Below are 22,483 nucleotides of genomic sequence, written 5' to 3'. Positions count from 1 at the left end.
TCTCACAATACACATATTTACCGTCTTTTGGAAGGACAATTTGGCAATATATTTTAAAATTTTTAAATGAGTATGACCTGACCCACCATTTCATCATCAGAAATTTCTCTTATGGGGGCGCCTTGGTGGCTCAGTTGGTTAAGTGTCCAACTTTGGCTCAAGTTAGGATTCTCTCTCTCTGCCTCTCCCCCACTTGCACTCTCTTTCTCAAAATAAATCAATAAGCTTAAAAAAATTTTTTTAAAAAATTTCTCTTATGGACAAAAACAAAGTCGTCTGCAAAAATGTTCATGGCAGCCATTGCTGTAAGATGTTTGCTTGTTGATAAGGAACTAGTTAAATAAACAAACAAGGTACATCCATACCACAGAATACTCTGCAGCTGTCAAAAACAATGATCTACATGTGCTAAGGAAAATCTTTGCACATTTGGCAGATTATGATTTTTTTTGCCAGTAATGTGTGTGGCTACTTTTTAAATAAGAGAAATGTAAAGAAAACAAATGGAAAAACCCAAACTAAAACCATAGATAAAAAATGTCTACACAGAAAAGAGTACATTTTCTTTCCCATCTCTCTGTGTATCTTGCAAAAAGGGTAATGTCTACATCAGCTTATACGTATGTGCATCTTTTACTTTACAACAAAGAGATGATGTCCACTTCACCCTTTCAAAACTATTTTCTCCCATAACACAACTTCAGTCATTAAAACTGTGTAAGATAAAGATTTATTTTTATATTTTTTGGGGAGTGTGCAGCACAAGGGACACAGACAAAGAAACAGAGAGAGAGAGAGAGAGAGAGAGCGAGCGAGCATCCTAAGCAGGCTCCATGCCCAGCATGGAACCCATGACCTGAAAGGAAATCAAGAGTCAGATGCTTAATCTACTGAACCACCTACGTGCCCCCAGAATGATCTATCTAAAATGAAAAGCTGACCAAGTCACTCCATGAATTCTCCATGGAGCCCCACTGCCTATAAGACAAAAACTAAGCATCTTTAATTTACATGATATATATATATAGGCTCTCCTTGATCTAGACTCTGTCCAGATTTCCAGGCTCATATTTCAATACCCCATGCCTTATAATTTACTCTTCAGTAATCCTGAACTACCTATACAGTTCACTAAACATCCCAATGCAGTGGGCTCCTCTATTCCTATTGTCTCCTCTGTCTACACAATACTGTCTTCCCTTCACTATCTGTGCCTCAACCTCTCTAAGTCCCATCAAGCCAGTGTTTCTTATTGGCACAACTGACACCTTGAGCTGGATAATTCTCTCTTGTGGTGGCTGTCCTGTTCACTGTAAGATGTTTAGAAGTATCTGTGACCTCCACTCACCAGACACTAGTAGCACTCCCCCTGGTTGGGACAACTAAAAAGGTCTCCAGACGTTGCCAACTGTCCCAAGCAACAAAATCAGCTCCAGTTAAGAACCACTCTACTAACCTGTTGAAACCTGTTTATCATATATATATAAAATATCTAAAGAAGAATATATAAAGACTAGTTGTAACATCAGTTAACTTTGAGGCAGGCAACTCAGTGACTGAAGTAACTAGGGAGGAAAAAACCTTATTTTTCACTACAGTCCTGTATGTTTTTCATCTTGTACCTCTCTTCTAACCTCTCCACGGCTACCACCCTAGTCCTACCACCCTACCATTCCTTTTCTTCCTTCTCCTCACCCTCCCTCTTTCTCTCTCAACTAGTATAACTGGATCCTAATCAACTTTTCCCTTTACAGCCTTCTTTCTTCAATCCATTTTTACCAGTCCATTTCACCAAAGGGATCCCTTTAAAAAGACATTAGTCATTTGCTCAAAATCCTTCAGGGTCTTCTCAGTCTCACTCAGAGACAAAGCCAAAACCAGTAAGATGAACCTGAACGGTCTGCCATCCTATCCTCACTCTTCTTTCTCTGATATCTCCTCCTAGTATTTGGTTTCTACAGTTCAAAAACGAACAAACAAATTTCATAAACTCAACCTACTGTTTCCCTTGCTGTGTTCTCTCTGGACTCCTTGCTGTTCCTCAAACACATGAGGGTCTCTGCCCCTGCTGTTCTGTTGGGAACACAACTCATCTACATAGTCACATGGCTCACTCCCCAACTCCTTCAGGCCTTTACTTCTCAGGGGGGTTTTCCCTATTCTTACCCACAGCACCTACTAACGTCTAATATATTACATATTTTACTTACCTTGTTTATTGTCTCTTTTCTCCATCTTGTTCATTGATTCTCAAATCTGAGTCTGCATCAGAATCATCTGAAAGTCTTTTTAAAACAGTTTCTGAATCAAGAGGTCTGGTGGGGGCGGGGGGGGGGGGGGGGGGGTTGTGTTGAGCCTGAAAATCTGCATTGTTAACAAGTTCCCAGATGATGCTGATGCTGCAGATCCAGGGACATTTTGAGAACCAACATTTTAGAATATAAGCTCCTCCAGGACAGAGATTTGTGTCTGTTTGCTTTCCCTCTACAACCTGGTTGTGAGTCAGCAGTGAGATAAGTAAATGATAAATAAGTAAATTTAGATGTCCCTACTCTGTTCCCACCACACCCTCTGATTTGGTCTGCCCTATGGTGCTAAAAATTTATTGAACACTGTAAAAGATAAATGTGACCTATTTGGAAATGGGGTCTTTGCAGATGTAATCAAGTTAAGATGAAGTCATCAAGGTGGACCCTAACCCAATATGACTGGTATCCTTATAAAAAAAAGGCAGAATGCCATATGAAGAGATACAGACAAAGAAAGAATGGAGGGGAGTGATATAGTGGCAAGTCAAGGAATACGAAGGACTGCCAGTGACAGAAGAAGCTCAGAGACATGAACAGATTCTCCCCTACAATCTAGAGACCATGGCTCTGCCAACATTTGATTTCAGACTTCTAGCCTGAAGAACTGAGATGATGAATTTCTATTGTTTTAAATCACTCAGTTTGCCATACTTTGTTATGGCACCCCTAGGAAAATAATACAAGGACCAAGAATGCAAATTACTACACCAAACCATATATAATTTCAAATTTGGCTGTATCTAATTTCCACCAGTTCAAATGTTTTCGTGCATAGCTTTAGTTGTAAACTAACCAGGTTTTCCATTTCAGAATCTCGCCAACCTAATATTGCTTTTTCCTGCCTTTAATATGTGCCTTCAACGTGCAAGGCAGCTCATACTACAGGTTCTAGATAAATTATTCAGATTTTTTGGTTTCTCCTACTTTCTTACAGGCACCTCTATTTAACAAATATCAACTTCTTTATATATTTTTCTCCAAGGGACACTTCTTTTATTCACACATTATAGATTTTGGTACGTATTTTCTCCTTGGCCATTCATTCGAATTAGTTGCAAAGTGAAAATTTAAGTACACATTAGATATACATTTAGATTTTTTTTTTTAATTTTTTTTTTTAACGTTTTATTTTATTTTTGAGACAGAGAGAGACAGAGCATGAACAGGGCAGGAGCAGAGAGAGAGGGAGTCACAGAACCTGAAACAGGCTCCAGGCTCTGAGCTGTCAGCACAGAGCCCGACCCGGGGCTCGAACTCACAGACCGTGAGATCATGACCTGAGCCGAAGTCGGACGCTTAACTGACCAAGTCACCCAGGCGCCCCGATATACATTTAGATTTTAAGATAAAATGCTAACTTCTTTTTTGTAGAACAATATTCCTTTTCTTTCTTCTCTTTCTTCCTTCTTTTAAAAGAATGACCTTAATCGTAATGAATTTGGAGCAAAAAAATTTTGTCATACTTTTCTTCCCACCTTGTTATAGTTTGTACACTAGCGTCTTTATTCAAATCTCAACAAATGTTCTAAAAGTAATATGGTTGTATTAGGAAGCTTAAAATTTTAAATGAATGTGAAATGAATTTCACCAAGTTGTCCCTTTTCCATTTAACATTTGTTTACAGCTACAATGTCACAAGAATTCCAATCAATAATTTCATCACACAAAGGCTCTATTTTAAATTACCATGGTTTACAAAATCTATAAGCTGTAAAATGCAATTTTTATCTTAGGGAGCAAAAATCAATATACAAATAGTAAACAGCATTAAAAGGACACACTTTTGTATTTCTATGACTGGGTGAAAATTAATTCATTATATGTACCACTAAATAAGTTTGTGATAAAATTCTAAGAATTTCTGGATATTAAATTTACTCAGAAATACAGACTAGTATAATCTATACCAAAAAAAAAAGCATATTTAAGAAAAACTGTATCTATCCTATCTATGAATATCAACCACAAAATATTTTTTAAACGCTGAGGCCTAAATAAAAAGATATAGAAAAACACAAATTACAGGCATATTTGAGAGAGATTTTTAATAGTTCTCCACCAGTACTTAAACACCATGCTCCTTTCCTACGAAGATTTTAAATGAGTCATACTTTCCTTACTAAATCACTGTTTTACTTAACATATGGTGAAAAGAGTTAACTGTTTGGTAACTTAAAACTTTATATTCACTTAAATTGCACATCAATATATACTAGCTAGTGGAAAACAAAATAAGTATAGTTTACTATATTCAATACTCAGAACACACAGCATCATGTGCATCAGGCTCACTTGACATTTATCTGCTAAGGGTATGGAAAATTGTTTAAATATCTCCTAAAACTTCAAGTTCCCACTGTCTAAACCTACACCAGAATTAAACAAGTTGAACTTGTGCACAACACTTGTTCCTGGCACCCAGGCCAAGCTATCTATATTCTATGCTTAACTTTTAGTAAATGAGCATATTTCTGTCCAGGTCACTTTGGCCTAATTATTCACTTTAACGTGTTAAAGTTCTACCTTTATAACTAACTTTTTAATTCATACTGAAGTCAAGTCATGGTTAGCGTAATAGTTTCCAACCCGAAAAGCGTTAAAAAGATATACTACAATATCTATAACGAATTTAGAAAACTAGATATAAATCCAATCAACTTTTCCAGAGCATGTGGTGCCTTCTTGTTTATTATTTAAAAAAATAATAAGAGGAGAGTAAGAGCTAGGGAAGAATAAATCCCCACTCCCAAATTACATTCTTAAGAGTATATAATTTATCCAATTTCGAAGGCGTATGGCCAACTTGTCAGCACCTACTACTCACACACTCGCGAGGGGGTGCCGGGGGTGGAGAAATAAACTCTTTGCCTCCTTCTCTACCGTGCAAGTGAGCCAAACACACCTGGCTAGCTCACTTTGCCAGAGGCAGTGAAATTTTAAAAAATAAATCAGCCACAAACCTGATGATCCAAGAAAGCCCCGAGGAAGTCCCCCCGGCACTTGGGGAAGACGCTCGCTCGCCAGGCACTCGCGCTGCCCGGCAGCCCGGCGGCTCTCGATGAAGGTGGCCACACCTGAGCCCCGAGTCCGGCCGGACCCACAGGTCGGAGGAGGGGGGCGGGGCGGGGACCGCCCGGCGGGCAGGACCGCTAAGTGATCCCGCCGCGACCGAGACGCAGCTCGAGTCTCACTGCCGCCGCCCGACGGCGGGCAGCGCGCGAAGAGGAGGTGAGGGGCACCAGAGGGCAGAAAGGAAGAACCCACCACCAAGAGGAGGCTACTCGTCAACAAAATAGCGGCCCGGTGGGCAGGCTGCCCCAATGGCAGTTCACAGTGGCGCCGGGAGGAGGAAGTGCCCCGCGCCTCCCTCAGCAGCTCCAAGTCCCCAGCCCCGGCGGCGACCCCGAGACACCTGTTTGGCTGCGCCCGGGTTTGGTTCCACCCTCCACGCTCCCCCAAAAGCACACTCCGAGCTGGGAGGACGAAGGGAGCCGAGACCTTGGACCCGCAGCCTGAGGGCGCCTCCGCCGGCCGTACCTGACATCAGCCGCGGCTCCCTCTCCCCCCTCCTGGGGGGCGTAGAGGGGGACGACAGGAGACCGGCAACCTTAGCTCCTCCCGGCACCGGCAGAAGTGGCTCGTGGCCGCTAGCGGGGGCCGCCCGCTGCCGCCCAGATTATTCCCTGGCGGCGGCGGCGGCGGCGGCGGCGGCAGCGGCGGCGGCGGCCGAGGCGGACCCAGCTCGCGCTCCCGCCCGCTCGCTCCGCCCCTCCCCGCAGCGCGTCCAGGCCGCGGCCCGCCGACGGCGCAGCCGCCACCCAGGGGTCTCCTAGCGCTGACGTCTCTGCCGCCGCACCAGCCCCAGGGAAGGGCGGAGCGAGAGGGGGCAGGGTGGGGCGGGGTTATGGCGACGTGCGGACGCGGAGATTGGCCGCCAAGCTCACGCCCCGCCCTTCTGCGAAGGGGTCTGGGAAGTCGGGTCTTCTATGAGCAGTAGTCGCTGCCCACTTGCGGCTCCTCGCTGCTGGGCTTCTCCTTCCTGGTCCTGGTGCTGGTTTTGCACTAGCTTCCGGACCTTGAGAGAGACTAAGCAGTGAAACTGCAGGGACTGAAGCTGGAGGTACCTGAGGGACCTCTGTGTGAGGGACAGGCTCTAACCCTGCAGAAGTCTTTTGGCCTCTAGCCTGCTTCCCGTTCTTTTTTCTCCTGTCCCCCACTCATCCACCCACCCCGTACTCTCTGTAGTCAGTATCTCTCTGTCCTTAATGAAAGGAAATACGGCAAGATGAGATATGCAAACGGGTGCTGGGTAACCAGATGTGTGAACCCGGAAGGGTTGAAAACATAGTGGTACCACAAAGCCTTCTGTAGCACACGCGGTTTGGTTCTGTCATTACTTCAGTGCTGCCAGGCAATAACAGGAAGAGCTTCCTTAGCGCTTTGTAAAACTCATCTTTCTTTTCGTTGGCCAATGGACTTTGAATCAGAAAGCTGTTTTTGGATTAGAGGGAGGAGCCTGTGAGCCACTGAGACAACCCCCACAGCAGTCAGGAGGTGGGGATAAGGTCTTGGCTTTAACCATCCCCTGTCTACAAGGCCTTAGCTTGAGGGTGAGAAAGCTATCCTTCCTTTAAACGCCTTCCTCAGTCAGTTCTTAAGTGCCTTTCAGTATAGCCTTTAGGAGTGTAGGCTCTGGGCTGCAATCTTGGTTCCTCCTATTTGCTGTGCAACCCTGGCAAGTTACTTAACATGCCTGGGAGAAATACGGAGCAATGTATGTAAGTTCTTGTTCTTTTTCCTTTAATTTCTTTAGATTCAGCTCTACTGGAGTTTGCCATGATAGGCCGTTAATAGATCCAAAGGGATCTTACAAAAGAATTGAAGAACATCTAGTGATTCTTATTTAAACCTTTTATTTTTCAGATGAGAAAAACTGAGGTCAGAAAAACTGATAGACCATTTTAGAGGTGCAAGTATCCTGATGTTCAGGTTAGTACTCTTTTCCCCACACATCTGTCCAGACTTCTTTCCCTTCCACCCTTACCTGTATTCTCTTCTCTTTTTCCCAACCTGTGTATGGTTAATTGCCCAGCCTTACCCCCTTCCTTTCCACAACTACTGTGAAACAGGAAAAGGAGACCCTTCAAGAGGTCACAGTGTTCCAAACAGAAAGCAAAACAAAAACTCAAGATACCTTACCTAATTTTAATTTTATTGAAAAAAATGTTTAATTGTACTGAAATTTTTAATGAGTAAGAAATAACTTTGCTTTTTCCATTGAGCAAAGATAAGAAACCATTCCAAAAAGATAAGTTCAGCCATTGCATGTCTAAAAAAATTACTGGCAGGAAGTAATATTGATATGAACAAAAACTAGATCAAGTCAGCCCCTCCCATCCTATTGGGTATTTTTGAAAATAGCTGTTATTTGTATGAAAACCATACATAGTTATTCAAACAAATAAAAAAAAAATAACCCACAGATAAGCAGTTTTAAAAATGTGTGTTACATTCTTCCAGATATAAAGAAAAACACATAAAGACATAAAAATACAATATTTCATAAACTGGATCTTATATAGTTCTTTTCTCACTGAACAATATATCATAATTAACATCATTTTTAAAAGTTGCGTTGCCTGTTAAATGGATGTACTATCATTTATCTAACCAGTATTCTATTGATATTTTGGTTTTTTTCACCCAAATTTTTGATATTATGAACAACTCTGATGAACTTCCTTTTGCACGTACCTTTGCACAACTGTATAATTATCTCCTTGGACAGATTCCTAGTAGTGACATTAATGTCAGCCAATTCTTCAATGTTATCAACTAGAAAAAAGAAAATTGTGGTTACTTTGAAAAATATGCTTTATATATGAGACTCACAATGACTAGATTCTCCCATTTGAAACAGATAAATCTTGGACAGTATGTTTGTTTGTCTGGTGTGGTGTTTCAATAATGTGTGTCAAAGCTCGTTGGAGCAGGATAATGTGTGTTGAGGCTCCTTGGAGCAGGGCGGTAGACACTGCTAGTTGTTTAAACCAAAATACTTTCTTCCTTACTAGCAGAACTCTGATATTTTTTCAGGGTGACAGTGTGTCTAACTAAAAGTATTTACTTCTTGGGGCGCCTGGGTGGCTCGGTCGGTTAGGCGTCCGACTTCGGCTCAGGTCATGATCTCACGGTCCGTGGGTTCGAGCCCCGCGTTGGGCTCTGTGCTGACAGCTCAGAGCCTGGAGCCTGTTTCGGATTCTGTGTCTCCCTCTCTCTGTGACCCTCCCCCGTTCATGCTCTGTCTCTCTCTGTCTCAAAAATAAATAAACGTGTTAAAAAAAAAAAAAAAGTATTTACTTCTCCAGATTTCTATAAGCCATGACTGGCCATGTGACCTTTCAATAAAATGCAAATTGATATTGCTAGGAGAGGCCCAAAGTTTATGGAAGAAATGTCCTTTTAGCCATTGGACCTGTACCTATTTTTGTTGTCTTACCTGGAACAGTGACATGATGCTGGAGGTGGAGCATCCATATTTCAACCATAATAACCAAAGCCCCACACAGTATTAATAGTGTAGGAAGTCAGAGGTACCAGGGTTGTGATTGCTTTGGAGGGTCAGCTTATTAGCTCTGGACTGACCATTTCTAGATTTGTTGTTATGTGAGGGAAAATAAATCCCTCCTATTTAAGGTTTTGTTGTTTGGGTTTTCTGTTATAAGTACTGAATACAATTCCAAATTGATACAACACGATAGGACAAGTCATAATTTATTTGGCACTGTATGTAGAATTTTTTAACAGGGTGAAATAAAAATAAGGACACAAAATGGGAACAAATAAACAACAACTATAAAGAAGCCACTCTTTAATACACTTACTTTCCTTTAAATACCTACATGTTATAATGAGGTTAACAAATCATTTTGTAATAATTAGATTAACTTCTGTAAATTAAATTATATTCACTGATATAGTGGCTTTAAAATATGTCCACAAGTTCTTTGATGCTTCTTCCTTCAAAAGGTGGAACTTAATTCCTCTCACCTTGAGATTGGACTGTGTTTAGTGACTTGTTCTCATGAATAGAATGTAGAAATGATGTAGTGAGACTTCTTAGAGAAGATCTTAAAGCATATGCCAGCTTTTTTCTTCTTCTCTCTCTGGGATTGCTTGCTGGGGAAAGATGGTTGTCAAGTCACAAGACTCTTAGGCAACTTTAGAGAGGCACACATTATGAATAATTAAGGTTTCTGGCCAACAGCCACTGAGGAACCAAGGACTCCTGAGGATAGCCATGTGAGTGAACTTGGAAGCACATGCTCCAACCCTAGTCAAGCCTTCAGATGACTGCATCCCTCATCAACATCTTTACTGACCTTAGGAGAGATCCTGAGCCGGAACCACTCAGTTAAGCTGCTCCCAAATTCCTGGCCCACAGAAACTATAGGATAATATATGTTTGTTGTTTTAAGCCATTAAATTTGGGGATAAATTGTTATAGAGCAAAGATAACTAATATAGCTGGGTATAATAGACCCTAGCACAATGGCTGACACATACATAGGTGTTTAATGATTTGTTGTTTGAATGAATAAGCAATTCGATGAAGAAGAATATATCTTTTTCACTTTAAAGGGATACATAAAATGCTGGTATTATTTTTGATCCCTGACACCTGTATTGTATAAGGTTTTTGGACATGATCATAGAGAAATCACTTGTGAATCTTATTGCAATATAAACATCGATAACCCTGGAGGAAACATGTAGTGAATAGAGCAGTGGAACCCTTGAGACTTGGATAATGCTCCCAGTTTTATCACTGATTAGCTGAGAGGCCCATGGCAAGTCACCTAAACTCTCTAAATCTCAATTTCCCTATCCATGAATTGGGGAAAATAATCCCAACATGCCTCAAAAGGTGATTAATCACATTATATGTGACAGTGTAATTGAAAAGCATTGACATTCTTTTAATTACATTAGGCTCATGAGGTCTATCCTATTTTATTTTTAAGCAATTAAGCATTAAATATTTTAGGTGTGTACACCATGAAGACTTTTCTTTCAAGAGGTGATAACTTATTACTGATTTTACTGTGTACATTTATAAAATATTAGCATCATTCATAGTAAGCAGTAAGATTTAAGAGTATGGCGGGATGGTAGGTTATTATATGTCAGATCTCATTTTATTAGCCTGTTGAAAATTTATTGCACTTTAAAAAGAATACATAATTATGACTGCCTCCTTTTTCTTTTCATGAATTAATTTGTAATTGCAGTTGGGTGTGTGCCCCTCTTTGTGGTAACAGTGGTAGTTAAGCATACTTAGTAATAGACATACATTTAACCAATAATTTGGTCTGAGTCTAAGAACTTATCCTAGAGCAAAATTGTACAGCAAGAAAATAAACGATAGAATATACATCTTGCTCTTTCAGTGAGGAAGACTTGGGCACACAGGAAAGTCTTTATACAGGGAAACATCAGAGGTTATGCAGTTGTTGACAATGCACAGTTTGGTGGTGTGGATGACCCCAGAGGTAAATATGAGAGATGAGTAAGATAGAGCTTTAGTGTAAGATTCAAGTCCTCATTATGTAGTGGATGAATTATTTAAATTCCGGGTGTTTTGTTGTATTATTCTTTCTTCCTTTCTGGTCTTCAGTATGACTCTAAATCAGTTGAAACTACCGGCTTAACTAGACATCAGGTTATTTGTAGTTGTAGATGACCCCTGCTACTTACCATCTTTATTAACTTGAATAGGAAGGAGAACTCTAGAAAAAAAAGGACAGAGCAGTCTTTTCTGGTGAGAGTGTGCTTTTCTTTTTTTTTTTTTTTTTTTTTTTTTTTTTTTTTTTTTAAACGTTTATTTATTTTTGAGACAGGGAGAGACAGAGCATGAACGGGGGAGGGGCAGAGAGAGAGGGAGACACAGAATCGGAAGCAGGCTCCAGGCTCTGAGCCATCAACCCAGAGCCCGACGCGGGGCTCGAACTCACGGACCGCGAGATCGTGACCTGAGCCGAAGTCGGACGCTTAACCGACTGAGCCACCCAGGCGCCCCGAGAGTGTGCTTTTCAACAGGGCTTCTTGTTTCATATTGAAACTACCTGGGGGGGGGGGGGCGGGGTGGGCACTTGGGAGGCTCAGTTGGTTAAGCACCTGACTCTTGATTTCCGCTCAGGTCATGAGCTCATAATTTGTGAGTCTGAGCCCCTCATTGGGCTCTGGGCCAACAGTGCAGAGCCTGCTTGGGATTCACTCTCTCCCCCCTTTCTCTGCTCCTACCCTGCTTGCTCTCTCTCTCTCTCTCAAAATAAGTAAATAAACTTAAAAAAAATAAAATAAATCTTAAAAAAAAAAAAGAAAAGGAAAGGAAAGAAAATACCTTCCAGGATGATGTATTTTCATCCTATGGAAACTAAAAGAGCATTTCCAAACAGTTTTTATTTCTCACACAGCTACATCTTCACAAAATCTGCCAAGATATTGAGACAGCTACAACATTAGAGTTATTTTCTAAATTGATTGACATGTAGAGGGGATAAAGGTGAAGAATGGAGCAGAGGAGGTGATAAAGAGAAAAAAGAAAGTTTAGGAAGTACTTTTAACCTCATGGGAAGAGGACTCAGCATAACTCACAGCATATTAGTTTGAAAGCAGAGACTGCCACTGTTGCACTGAGTAACTTGTGTCATCTAGGGAAAGATTCTCAATTTATGAGATTAGGCTCTCTGGGATTACTTACCCTGTGTTCCTCTAGTTCCCTGGAATAAGAATCAGAATATTCCTTAATTGTTTTCCCTCGTGGTTCAACAAAAGCAGGACACATTTGTTGTAAATGGAATAGGTGAAGCTAGCTTTAGTTTAAAATCCCTAAGCAGTAAATTATAAGTGTGTATACTACTTCTTTTGTTGTAAAGAACTAATGTCTTCCACATTTTAGCTGCATATTGTGGCACACTTTTGTTCTCATTTCTTTTAAGTTGTATTTAAATGTGTACAAATCTAAAAATGGATTGTGATAGATACTTTGTTGGGTTTCTGCTCATCCATTGAGAAGGACCCTCTTCCTCATCTCTTTTGCTCCAATTCTCATCTACAGCTTGAATCCCCATAGTCCTGTTTATATGAGAGGACACTTCCTCTATTCTGGTCATAGCTGATTGGATAGACTTTGATCCTCAGAGGAATCTGAATCAATCAGATTCTCTGTTTTGAGAATTTGGAATTGGGAGAGAAGTCTTCGTTTCTGTCTGTCGAACACTAAAACTATAATCCAGAGAGGGACTTGTAACCCAGACATGTAAATCCAAGATAAGGGAAATCTACTCTGGAGAGAGAGAGAAATGAAGCAGACTATCTGAAAAGGGTAGTAACCCTGATCTGTGGTTACCTGATCTTCTCTGGGAAGAGAGAGAGTGAAAGGGGAGACAGTCACTTTCTAGCTTTGTGCAGATTTCCTCTGGCCATCATACTGCAAGTGGCCTGACTGCTCTGGAGTTCTGTGGATCCCTACACTGTATTCTTCTATTAAATTATACTTTGTTTCTTGTTGTTAGTTTAAATGGATAATTTTTCCATTCTTTAAAATACATTTCTAATAAATCTCATTTTGTTTAAGAGAGATCTAAATAGTTCTTTTCATTAATAAGAAGTGAAAAGCATTGTGAAAACTTTGGTCTGAAGAATAACATAAGGCTTATGAAAAAATGCAAAAATTACAGTGTTTTGCATAAGAAGAACATAATGGCAGAGTAGGAAGTTCCAAAATCTCACTCTCCCACAGAAACATCAAAAAATAAGCAGAAATGGTCAGACCCAATCTTGTGAGAACTCTAGAAAACAGTTAAAAGTTTCAGTAAGCACTGTAGGGCCACCCGGGTGGCTCAGTTGGTTAAGCCTCCGACTTCAGCTCAGGTCATCATCTCACAGCTTGTGGGTTCAAGCCCCACGTTGGGCTCTGTGCTGACAGCTCAGAGCCTAGACCCTGCTTCAGATTCTGGGTCTCCCTCTCTGTCTCTGCCCCTTCCCCTCTCATGCTCTGTCTCTCAAAAATAATAAATAAACATGAAAAAAGAATTTTTTTTTAAAGTTTCAGTGAGCACTGTATCAAGAAAAAGTCACCTCAAAACAGTAGGAAGAGCTTGTGGTCATTTTACATGTCTTTCCCCTACTCTTTCCCCTGTATGAGGACAGTCTTACAATATCAGTACTTTTAAAGGGGCAATAGTCTTAAGTCAGTAGTCATAATGCCACGGAAATCATAAAGAGGCAGAGTCTTAACGTGTAGCACTAAAAAAATAGCAGCTACCCGTGTTCCCAGTGTGCCACTGTTTCCCTGGTTCTGAAGGGACCACACTGACCTTGTTCAGAATTGTATGTCCCAAAATTCATATGTTCGGGCCTTAACCCTCAGTGTGATTGTAGGGCTTGTAAAGAAGTGATAAAAGTTAAATGAGGCCATGAGGGTGAGACCCTCATCCAGTAAAGCTAGTGCCCTTATAAGAATAGACACCAGAGCTCATTCTCTCTATCATGTGAGGACACAGAAGGCAGCTATCTGCAAACCAGAAAGAATCCTCACCAGAAAGTGAATTGGCTGGTACTTTGATTTTGGACTTTATATACTCCAGAACTGTGAGAAATACATTTCTGGTGTCTAGGCCATCGAGGCTGTGGTATTTTGTTATGGCATCCTGAGCAGACTAATGTGGGACAGCCTCTGATGCAAAGTATTCTGCCCTGTTTTGCCTAACTCAGAACTCAGGTGAAAAAGCTTGAAAACACTGGACACTGAATTAACAATCAGCAGACACTGGAGACAGAGATTACAGTTGAAACATACAACAGACTGCCCAAGCCAAAAACTAGGTAAAGTTTCTTTGCGAAATTAGGATGCTCAAAAGCAACTATGTATATGAAGGGGTTGGGGGGTGGGGGAGTGGATTTAGAAAGCCATGTGTATGCTCAGGGCAAGACATACTCTGAATTCACCCGAGAAGACCCTATGCTTTCATCTTGGGCTGATCCCTTGGTACAGTGAAATCTGGTAAGTTGATGGAGGGCCCTGGCTCAGATCCAATTTGCAAAGCATTCAAGGATATTTCTGTTACAACACTAGCTGAACATAAGCCAAGGAACAGAGACTTCAGTGACCACAATGACAAGGAATACAGTCTACAATAATAGTTTGGGAAGGGCATTTAAATCAACTGGCTGCTACAGCCTTCAACAACCAAAAACATAGTGAACCTTGTGAAAGGGGAAGAACCTGACTTCTAGTTACCGCATTATAATAGTCAAATGTTTAGTCTGACCGAAAACATTGCAAGACATACAAGCAAAGTATAGCAAATTCAAAGGAACAAAACCATCTGTGAGGAATTACTAGACAAAGATTTTAAAACAGCTGTCTTAAATATGCTCCAAGAACTAATAGGAAAAAATGGACAAAGAACTAAAGGAAATGAGGAAAACAATGTATGAACAAAATTAGAATATCAGTAAAGAAAAAGAATTATGAAAAGGAACTAAAGAAAAATTCTGGAGCTAAAGGGCACAATGGCAACAAGTTGGACAAACTGTTGGCTCTAAGACAAAACAGCTTTTATGTAGAAGATTCTGGCCTGGTCCCCCAGCAGGAGATGGTGTCCCTGAACTCAAATCATAAAATTTGTCATGGTTTAGTTTCACGGAAAGATCTTGTGTTTCGGCTTAAGATCAATGTGTTTGAAGTATAGCTATAAATAAAAGTAACCATGACTAGCATTACCACTTGAAGTGGAGAAAGCTCTAAGAAGGAAGAACTCAGAGTTTAGGATTTATATAATTTCTGATGCTTGCTATCATATAAGGCACTATAGTAAACACTTCAGTCATTAGTTTCTTTTCATCTTCACACCAACCCTCTGAGGTGTTATCAACTGATAAAGAAACTGGTTTCCCAAATGTTCTCCTGCCACTTCCCACTCCACCTCATCTCTAAGCAACCATTGACCTGACCTGCACTGTAGATTCGTTTTCAGTTTCTAGAATTCTATAAATAGAATTTATAGGAAGAACACAATGTGTGTTTTATCTGGCTTTTTTCATTCAGTACAATTACTTTGAAACTAAACCATGTTGATTTGTTCAATAGTTCGTTCCTTGTTATTGCTGAGTCGTGCTCCATTATAAGGATATACCACAATCTATGTATCCGTTCACTTGCTGATGGACATTTAACCTCAATTGTTTCTGACCCTAAACCCATGCTACACCCTTGCTTACTGTGTGGTCCTGGGAAACCTAATTATTCTCTTTGACCCTCAGTTTTTCTCACTGTAAAATGGCAATAGTATTTCTCCCCCACAAGATTGTTATTAGTGAGAAAACATGTGAAACACCTACTACTGTTCCTGGCATACAGTCGGTGCTTATAAATATCCATTTTCTCCAAGAAAGAAATATCTCCAGAAGGAAATGAGAACAAATATAGCAGTATGTGTCTTTCTGGAGTCTTTCTTCCCGCATTTTCGCCTCATTATAGGAGACTTCTCACTGCAATTTTCCCTGCTTGTATCTTATCAGGACTCCATGGACACGATGTTCCCCTTTTCTCTCTAATCCAAATATGGACACACGTTATTTTTCTTATTCTCATACCATAGCTGAAATAGAGTGATTGTTTTCACAAAAATTAAGGGCTAAATTAAAAAGGTATAATTACATAAAACCGAGCGGTGTCAAGGCTCCCAGATGCATGCTTCTATCCCAAACAATCCCAGCAGGGTAAGTCAAAGAGCTTTGGGTTGTTTGTTTGTTTTTTTTAACATAATTTCAGATTTTACAGGAAAGTTGAAAGAATAGTATAAAGAATCTTGATACAACCTTTTCCTTGATTATTGCTTTACAATTTTTTAATTTTTTTTTTTTTTTTTTTGCTTTACAATTTTGACAACTCAAACTATTCTCTTATTCTATTGCCTCCAAAATTTGGGCTAATAGTGGCTTTGACAGAAAATATTCAGTTAGCTCAGTATGAGAACAAATATAACAACCATAACAGTTCCAAAAATTGCTTACTGAGTACCTGATAAATGCCAGACTACCTGCTGGATGTTTAACTTGGATCCTCTACTATTCTAAACCCTGTAAGGCCAGCACTATTATTATACCCACTTAATAGATAAGGATATTGAGACATAGGGAGCTTTAGGATATGGCCCAAGGTCACACGGATCTTATGGTACTGAATGCAAATGAAACCAAACAGATTCCTGTACCTGGGTTTTTAATGCTAATTTTAAAAATCAAGTGTCAGCAAACTACAATGTTTGGGCTAAATCCAGCCCACAAAAGAGCTTTATATGGTCCCAGATCTGCTTGTACAAGGATTAGCATCCTCTCACACAGACAGATGGGCACAACCTGGTCTGAGCTACTTCCTAACCTGCCTTCTGTTTTTCAGTTATCTGGCCATTTTCTCTCACTGACTACCGGGATTTCTTGCCTTGCTCACAGAAAAACACAAGCCTAAGTTCTAACTAACTGACACCATTTTGTCCTTTTACTGAAGTTCTCAAGTCTAAAGGCGAGGTTAATCTTCACCAGGCTTGGGAATTCTTGGGACATTTTATGATGACTTACCCCAGATACTTTAAATAATAAAAGTGATACTGGACATGTGATCAAAGGCAGCAAACCTGAGATGGATGTTGTAATTGCTTTGCTCTGATCCCCCTTCAGGCCTGAAAAATTTATTCCCCTGGCTGTTCGAAGTGCTGCCAGCAGCCAACCCCAGCCCTCTCAGGAAACTGCCTCAGGTGCAAACACCTGCCTTAACTCAAGGTCACGACTCCTCTCAGGGCACCCACATGCAATGACTGATCAACATGAGGGTGTGGAAACCCGGCCTCCTGCCCTCAACCTGTAATATTCCCTAGGGCCATTGCAAGAATACAGTCTTCCATAGAAAGACCACACAACTTCTTCCTCTGCACAGTCCTGCTTCCTTCTCTTCTCTCTCACAGACATTGATCTCAAAAGCAGTTCCTAATAGACTTTATGCATGCTGATGTCTATTTCAGAGTCTATTACCTGGGGAGCCCCCTCCCCCCATCCATGATAAAACCTAAAGCAAGAGGAGAGTTGTTCCTCAACCCCCTTGAAATCCAAGCTCCTTTTTTAAGTGTCTAAGGTCAATAGGTGATAAATTTTGAGTGACTCCTGCCTACCTAGAGTTAGTTCCTGCATTGGCATCAGTGTTCCACGTGAGAAATGAAGACAAATAGACCCAGTGCAACCTGTCAGTCTTGTTCTCTGTCCACAAATGAGCCCATAATCATTTCACCATGCTGTTCAATGTTGACTTGGACAATTACTGGTTTTTAAATTTTTCATCTTTAATTATAGATAGAATTTTGAAATACTTGCAGCATGTCAGCCCTCTTTATGACCATATTTTCCTTAAGGTAAACCTCAGTAAAATATTCACTTGCGCACATATTTTAAGAACACTTGAGGGGGTGCCTGGGTGGCTCAGTCAGTTAAGCGTCCGACTTTAGCTCAGGTCGTGGTCTCATGGTTCGTGAGTTCAAGCCCCGCTTGGGGCTCTGTGCTAACAGCTCAGAGCCTGGAGCCTGCTTCGGATTCTGTGTCTCTCTTTCTCTCTGTGCCCTTCCCTGATCACACTCTGTCTTTCTCTCTCTCTCAAAAATAAATAAACATTAAAAAAAATAATAAAACACTTGAAAGATCACATACTAGAGACAGTTTTGCTTTTTTTTTTTTCTGATGTGTTTTTCTAATGTTTCCATGGTGACACAACCTGATAGAGTAGTAGATATTAGACAAAATCTGTTCTCATCCTTGCTCTGTTATTTACTAGCTGGTTTTTGAGCCTCATGATTCTCACCTATAAAAGAGAAGTAATGATGCCTATCTTTCATAGTGATTGGGTTAGTTGAATGAGAGGATGTTTACACAGGGCCTACCATATTCAAGTATTCAATAAATGGTAGCTATTTTAATGAACAAGTATAATAATGACATAAGTGAATTGGCTAAAAACATTTAAAGGAAATATCTTTTCAACAAATATTTCAATTTATTGCCACATTTTTAGTCCCCTAGTAGCTAATATTAATTGGAAAACAAAGATATTTACAGATTTCTATACTGAAATGCACATAAATGATCTTCATCCAAGGGTCAATTATCTCTAGGGGCACCTGAGTGGCTCAGCTGGTTGAGTGTCTGACTCTTGGTTTCAGCTCAGGCTATGGTCTCAGGGCTTATGGGTTTGAGCCCCACATCAGGCTCCACAGTTGGCAGCTCAAAGCCTGCTTGGAATTCTTTCCCTCTCCCTCTCTCTCTGTTCCTCCCCTGCTTGTGCTGTCTCTGTCTCTCTCAAAATAAATAAATAAACTTTAAAAAAAGGGAGGGGGTAGCAATTATCTCTAAAGAAAAGAAGTTGAGATAAATGATTTGAGTCTTTTTTTTTTCCCCCAGTGGTTAGAGCCTCGTGAGTCTATGGATTAGGATGACCCTCCAAAAATAGAAGCAACTATTTCTGGGAATTTGAATCTCTGTCTGTTGAGGGTGGCTGCATGTCAATAGAATTCTAGTTCTAAGTCTTCTTGACTAATAGTCTACTTGCAAATAATTCAGACTCTCAATCCGTTATACCATTGTCTGTACAAAATACCTGTCAGTGTAGAAGTAGTCAGTAATGATTAAATTATTGTAGAAATAGAAGTGGCTTTCCTGTATTTAGCGCTAGCCTTACTGTTCCTTAAACTCTATTTAAATTGATTGTATATTATGGCTCATTATTTTTCTCTCAATACTAATTTCTTCTGCTGATTAGTGTATTTATACACAGAGGCAGTTCTGCCCAAACTGAAGGGAAGAATTTAGCTCTCCCTCTGTCACCTGTTAACACTGTTCTCTCAGGGACTGGTTTCTCTGATACAATTCCTGCAGCTACCTCGCATCTTTGGCCATGTCCTTAGGCTCGCACCCTCTATTTAATCTTTTGTCTCTGGAATGCGTTGCATATATGGCCATCCTCTAGAACCTCTTTAGAATCAAGCCTTACCTCTACTTGGTTGAGTTGGACTTGTCTTCTCTTATTGAGTGGATCCAGGCTAGGAGACACATAAGACCATCTTTATTTTCCTCCTTTTCTAAATATCTCTCTCTACATCCATCTTTTTACTTTCTGCCTAAGAAAAGGAGTCTGATCTTAAACTTTCTCATAGAAAACAGGGTAGCATTTTTGTCTCTCTCCCTACCCTACTTCAACCATTTAATATAAGTACTAGAACATTGTCAATCAAGGTAACATTACTTACTCCCTTATACACTGGACTTCTGTCAAGGATATAAATGATGGAAGAAAATGGCAGGGGCTTGGAGATGAGGGTGGAAGGTGGAAGCTGAGTAAGGAAGTAACACTTTATGGTTGAAGCCTGGAATATCTAAATGAAAGGTGAGGGTGATATACAGAAACAATAGAAACTTCCAGGGGCGCCGGGTGGCTCAACCGGTTAAGTGGCAAACTCTTGATTTTGACTCAGACGAAGATCTCTTGGTTGGTTTGTGAGATTGAGCACCACTCCCCCACCCCCACCCCCGTGTCAGGCTTTGTGCAGCCAGCACAGAGCCTGCTTGGGATTTTCTCCCTCTCCCTCTCTCCCTCTCCCCCTCTCCTTCTCTGCCTTTCCCCTGCTAGTGCACGCACACCCACATTCTCTCTCTCTTTTTCTCTCTCTCTCTCAAATAAACATTTAAAAACAAAAAGAAAGAAAATTCCCGAGTTCAGGAGAATCAGAACTCCAGTCCTATGAGGAGAGTGGAATTTGTGCCCAGTATAAAATGTAGAAAGATAATGGGGGCAAGAAAGACACACATGTGGGGCAGGAAGGAGCTGAAGGAAAGAAGAGGGATCAGGACATTTAGCTAGTTTTGCTTCTCATGTACCAATTGCCTTTTATAGTGTTACTGCCTTTTATCTTTTAAGTGCAGACATATCCCCCCAATTTAGCACCATGGGTGAATACAAAGCTCCCTGGAGTGTGAGAACCGAAATAAGATGTTATACTCCAGTTTACCCAGCTGATGACTAAAAGGCCAATTCCGTTTTCTTCTGCTGTATGTTAAATACGTTTTGTAAACTGTTTTGATAATGTTTAACACTGTTTCTGTTGAAAAATGCATACTTCGAATTGAATCACCTTAAAATGAATTTTGGGTATACAGCTCACATGGAGACAGGGAACTTTTTCTAGTTTTCTAACATTATCTAGATGTTGCAGATAAAGAAAATTCAGGTAAAACGGTGGCTTGTAAAAGGCATTATGATCAAACTGAACTAAAATTATAATTTCATGCACCTTCATTCAATCTGTGAGCCTTCTTTTTCTACTGGATCTCTAGGGAGGCTTGGAGAGATTATTGGTGGAAGGGAGGGGGCAGTAGGGAAGGGAACAGACTAACCACAGTCTGACAAAAAGATCACTTTCTGCTTTGCATTTCTATTTCTCTTCCCATCTATTTCTTTCCTCTTCCTTCTCCCCCTTTCCCTCTTCTTGTGTTTTCCTGTTGGGGGTGGGAAATCCCTCCCTGTTGGAGGGATTGGTTTTTTTTCTTCCTTTTCTTTGCTTCCTGGTCTTTCACTGCCCTCGGTGTTTGGTCTGTCTGCTTTCAGTCTCTTCCTTTTTATTTTTCAGTTCTTGTTTTTATATCTGTCTTTCCTAGTAGAGAAAGGCATGTCATTATTACTGTCATTAAGAGAAAAGTTTAAGTTCTTAACTCTTTCCGGCTCTTTGCTAAGCATTATAAAAGGAAATTGCATAGGCAGTGTCTGACTCATGAAGTATATACCATCTACTGCGAGTTCCAGCTGTGATTTTATAACACCCTTATGATTCTTGACATATTGTTTGTTTCTCAGTCCCATTAAAAAGCTGGTGATAGCAATGAACTGCCTCCTTCCAAAAATGCCTAAGTCACGGACATACCCATTTTGCATGCAATTTCAGAAAGTTCAAAAACCCCCTGAACCCCTTAAGATTTTGACCTCAGATCAAGAATCTTGCTGGTCATTTCAATACATTTCACAAATGTCACACAATTTGAGATCGGAGGAATCTTAAAACCTCGTAAAACTTAATCAATTTTAATTCATTTTGTTAAGAAAATCAACAGGCTATGTTTTGTGGGAGAGGTAAAAGGGGAAGAAATGTTATCAAACTACAAGTAGATTGTAACATTCTCCAAAAAGAACAAATGTTTATGGAGCGCTGCCTCCCACATACATAACTATATATAAAATTCCTACCTGACACAGCAGCTATAAAAATTATGTATGTGTACACATATATACAAATATATGTGTGTGTATAATACATAAAGGATGTATAATATAAGATTTTGTACATATGTTAAATTTTCACAACAGCTGTATCATGTAGATTTACACTGAGATAAGGAAATTGAGGCTCAGAGAAATCAAATAGCTAACTAAAGTCAACTGTTAGTAGATATAGATAAGGATCCTAACCCACATCTAACTCTAATCCCCCTTGGAGGTTAATTTCTTACTTATCTTTTCTGTTCAACACAAAACTTAGGCATGGGACATATTCATGGAAGGTTAGAGTGTTGATTGAATTAAACCAGTCAACTACAGAACCCCTGCAGTGGTTCCTTGGAGGCTTGAGGCCACTCTCCCCACTCCTATTCCCCATTTCATTTTATTTCTTTAGAGTAAAGGAAGGGGGCATTTAAATAAATTCTGAAGAATAGAGGGAGTCTACAAAACTGCAGAGAAATATAGTTATTTTCCTCTATTCATCAGAGGAATATGGCAGTTCTAGCAGTGTGAGGGTAACAGGCTTGAATGTGCCAATTTTCATTTGGAAGGAATTACTGCCAAGTTAATACAATATTAACTTGAGGAAACCATTTTTGATTTAGTAAGTCCTCTGAATATTAAAAGAGGCATTCTGACTGAAGCTCCTGAAATATAAAGAACAATTTGAAACATGCCTAGGAGGAAAAAATACAGCAATTGTAGCATAAGGAAATTCTTAAATGAAAGTCTGATTTTAAAGGAAGAAGAATCCCATTGATTGAATAAATTGTTCAATAAGTTGTTCAGAATGTATATG

The 22,483-nt window shown here is 40.2% G+C and overlaps 2 protein-coding genes across 15 annotated transcripts in view; one reads left to right on the top strand and one right to left on the bottom strand.

Moving 5' to 3' along the window:
- The window catches only part of C1GALT1 (core 1 synthase, glycoprotein-N-acetylgalactosamine 3-beta-galactosyltransferase 1), a 40,601-nt gene extending 34,445 nt beyond the window's left edge, over nucleotides 1-6,156 (bottom strand). For 2 of the 5 annotated variants that reach the window (XM_060632548.3, XM_078442062.2), the window contains exon 1: nucleotides 5,270-5,840. Coding sequence is in view for 2 of the 5 variants with exons in the window: in XM_078442033.2 (XP_078298159.1) it covers nucleotides 2,211-2,244 (34 nt within the window). In the remaining 3 variants the exon portion in view is untranslated. The other 3 variants (XM_078442033.2, XM_060632549.3, XM_078442049.2) reach the window with 3 other exon arrangements.
- A 772-nt stretch (nucleotides 6,157-6,928) lies between these two features.
- Nucleotides 6,929-22,483, top strand: part of LOC144615197 (uncharacterized) — a 132,277-nt gene continuing 116,722 nt past the window's right edge. For 8 of the 10 annotated variants that reach the window (XR_013553681.2, XR_013553690.1, XR_013553687.1 and 5 more), the window contains exons 1-2: nucleotides 6,929-7,087; nucleotides 7,233-7,298. Coding sequence is in view for 1 of the 10 variants with exons in the window: in XM_078442071.2 (XP_078298197.2) it covers nucleotides 10,814-10,861 (48 nt within the window). In the remaining 9 variants the exon portion in view is untranslated. Of the gene's footprint in view, nucleotides 7,088-7,232; nucleotides 7,299-10,759; nucleotides 10,862-22,483 lie in introns of all 10 variants that reach the window. The other 2 variants (XM_078442071.2, XM_078442081.2) reach the window with 2 other exon arrangements.

Source organism: Panthera onca, chromosome A2 (genome assembly GCF_046562875.1).
Source record: "Panthera onca isolate mPanOnc1 chromosome A2, mPanOnc1 haplotype 2, whole genome shotgun sequence".
Lineage (NCBI taxonomy): Eukaryota > Metazoa > Chordata > Mammalia > Carnivora > Felidae > Panthera > Panthera onca.
This window is presented reverse-complemented; position numbering and strand designations above follow the sequence as displayed.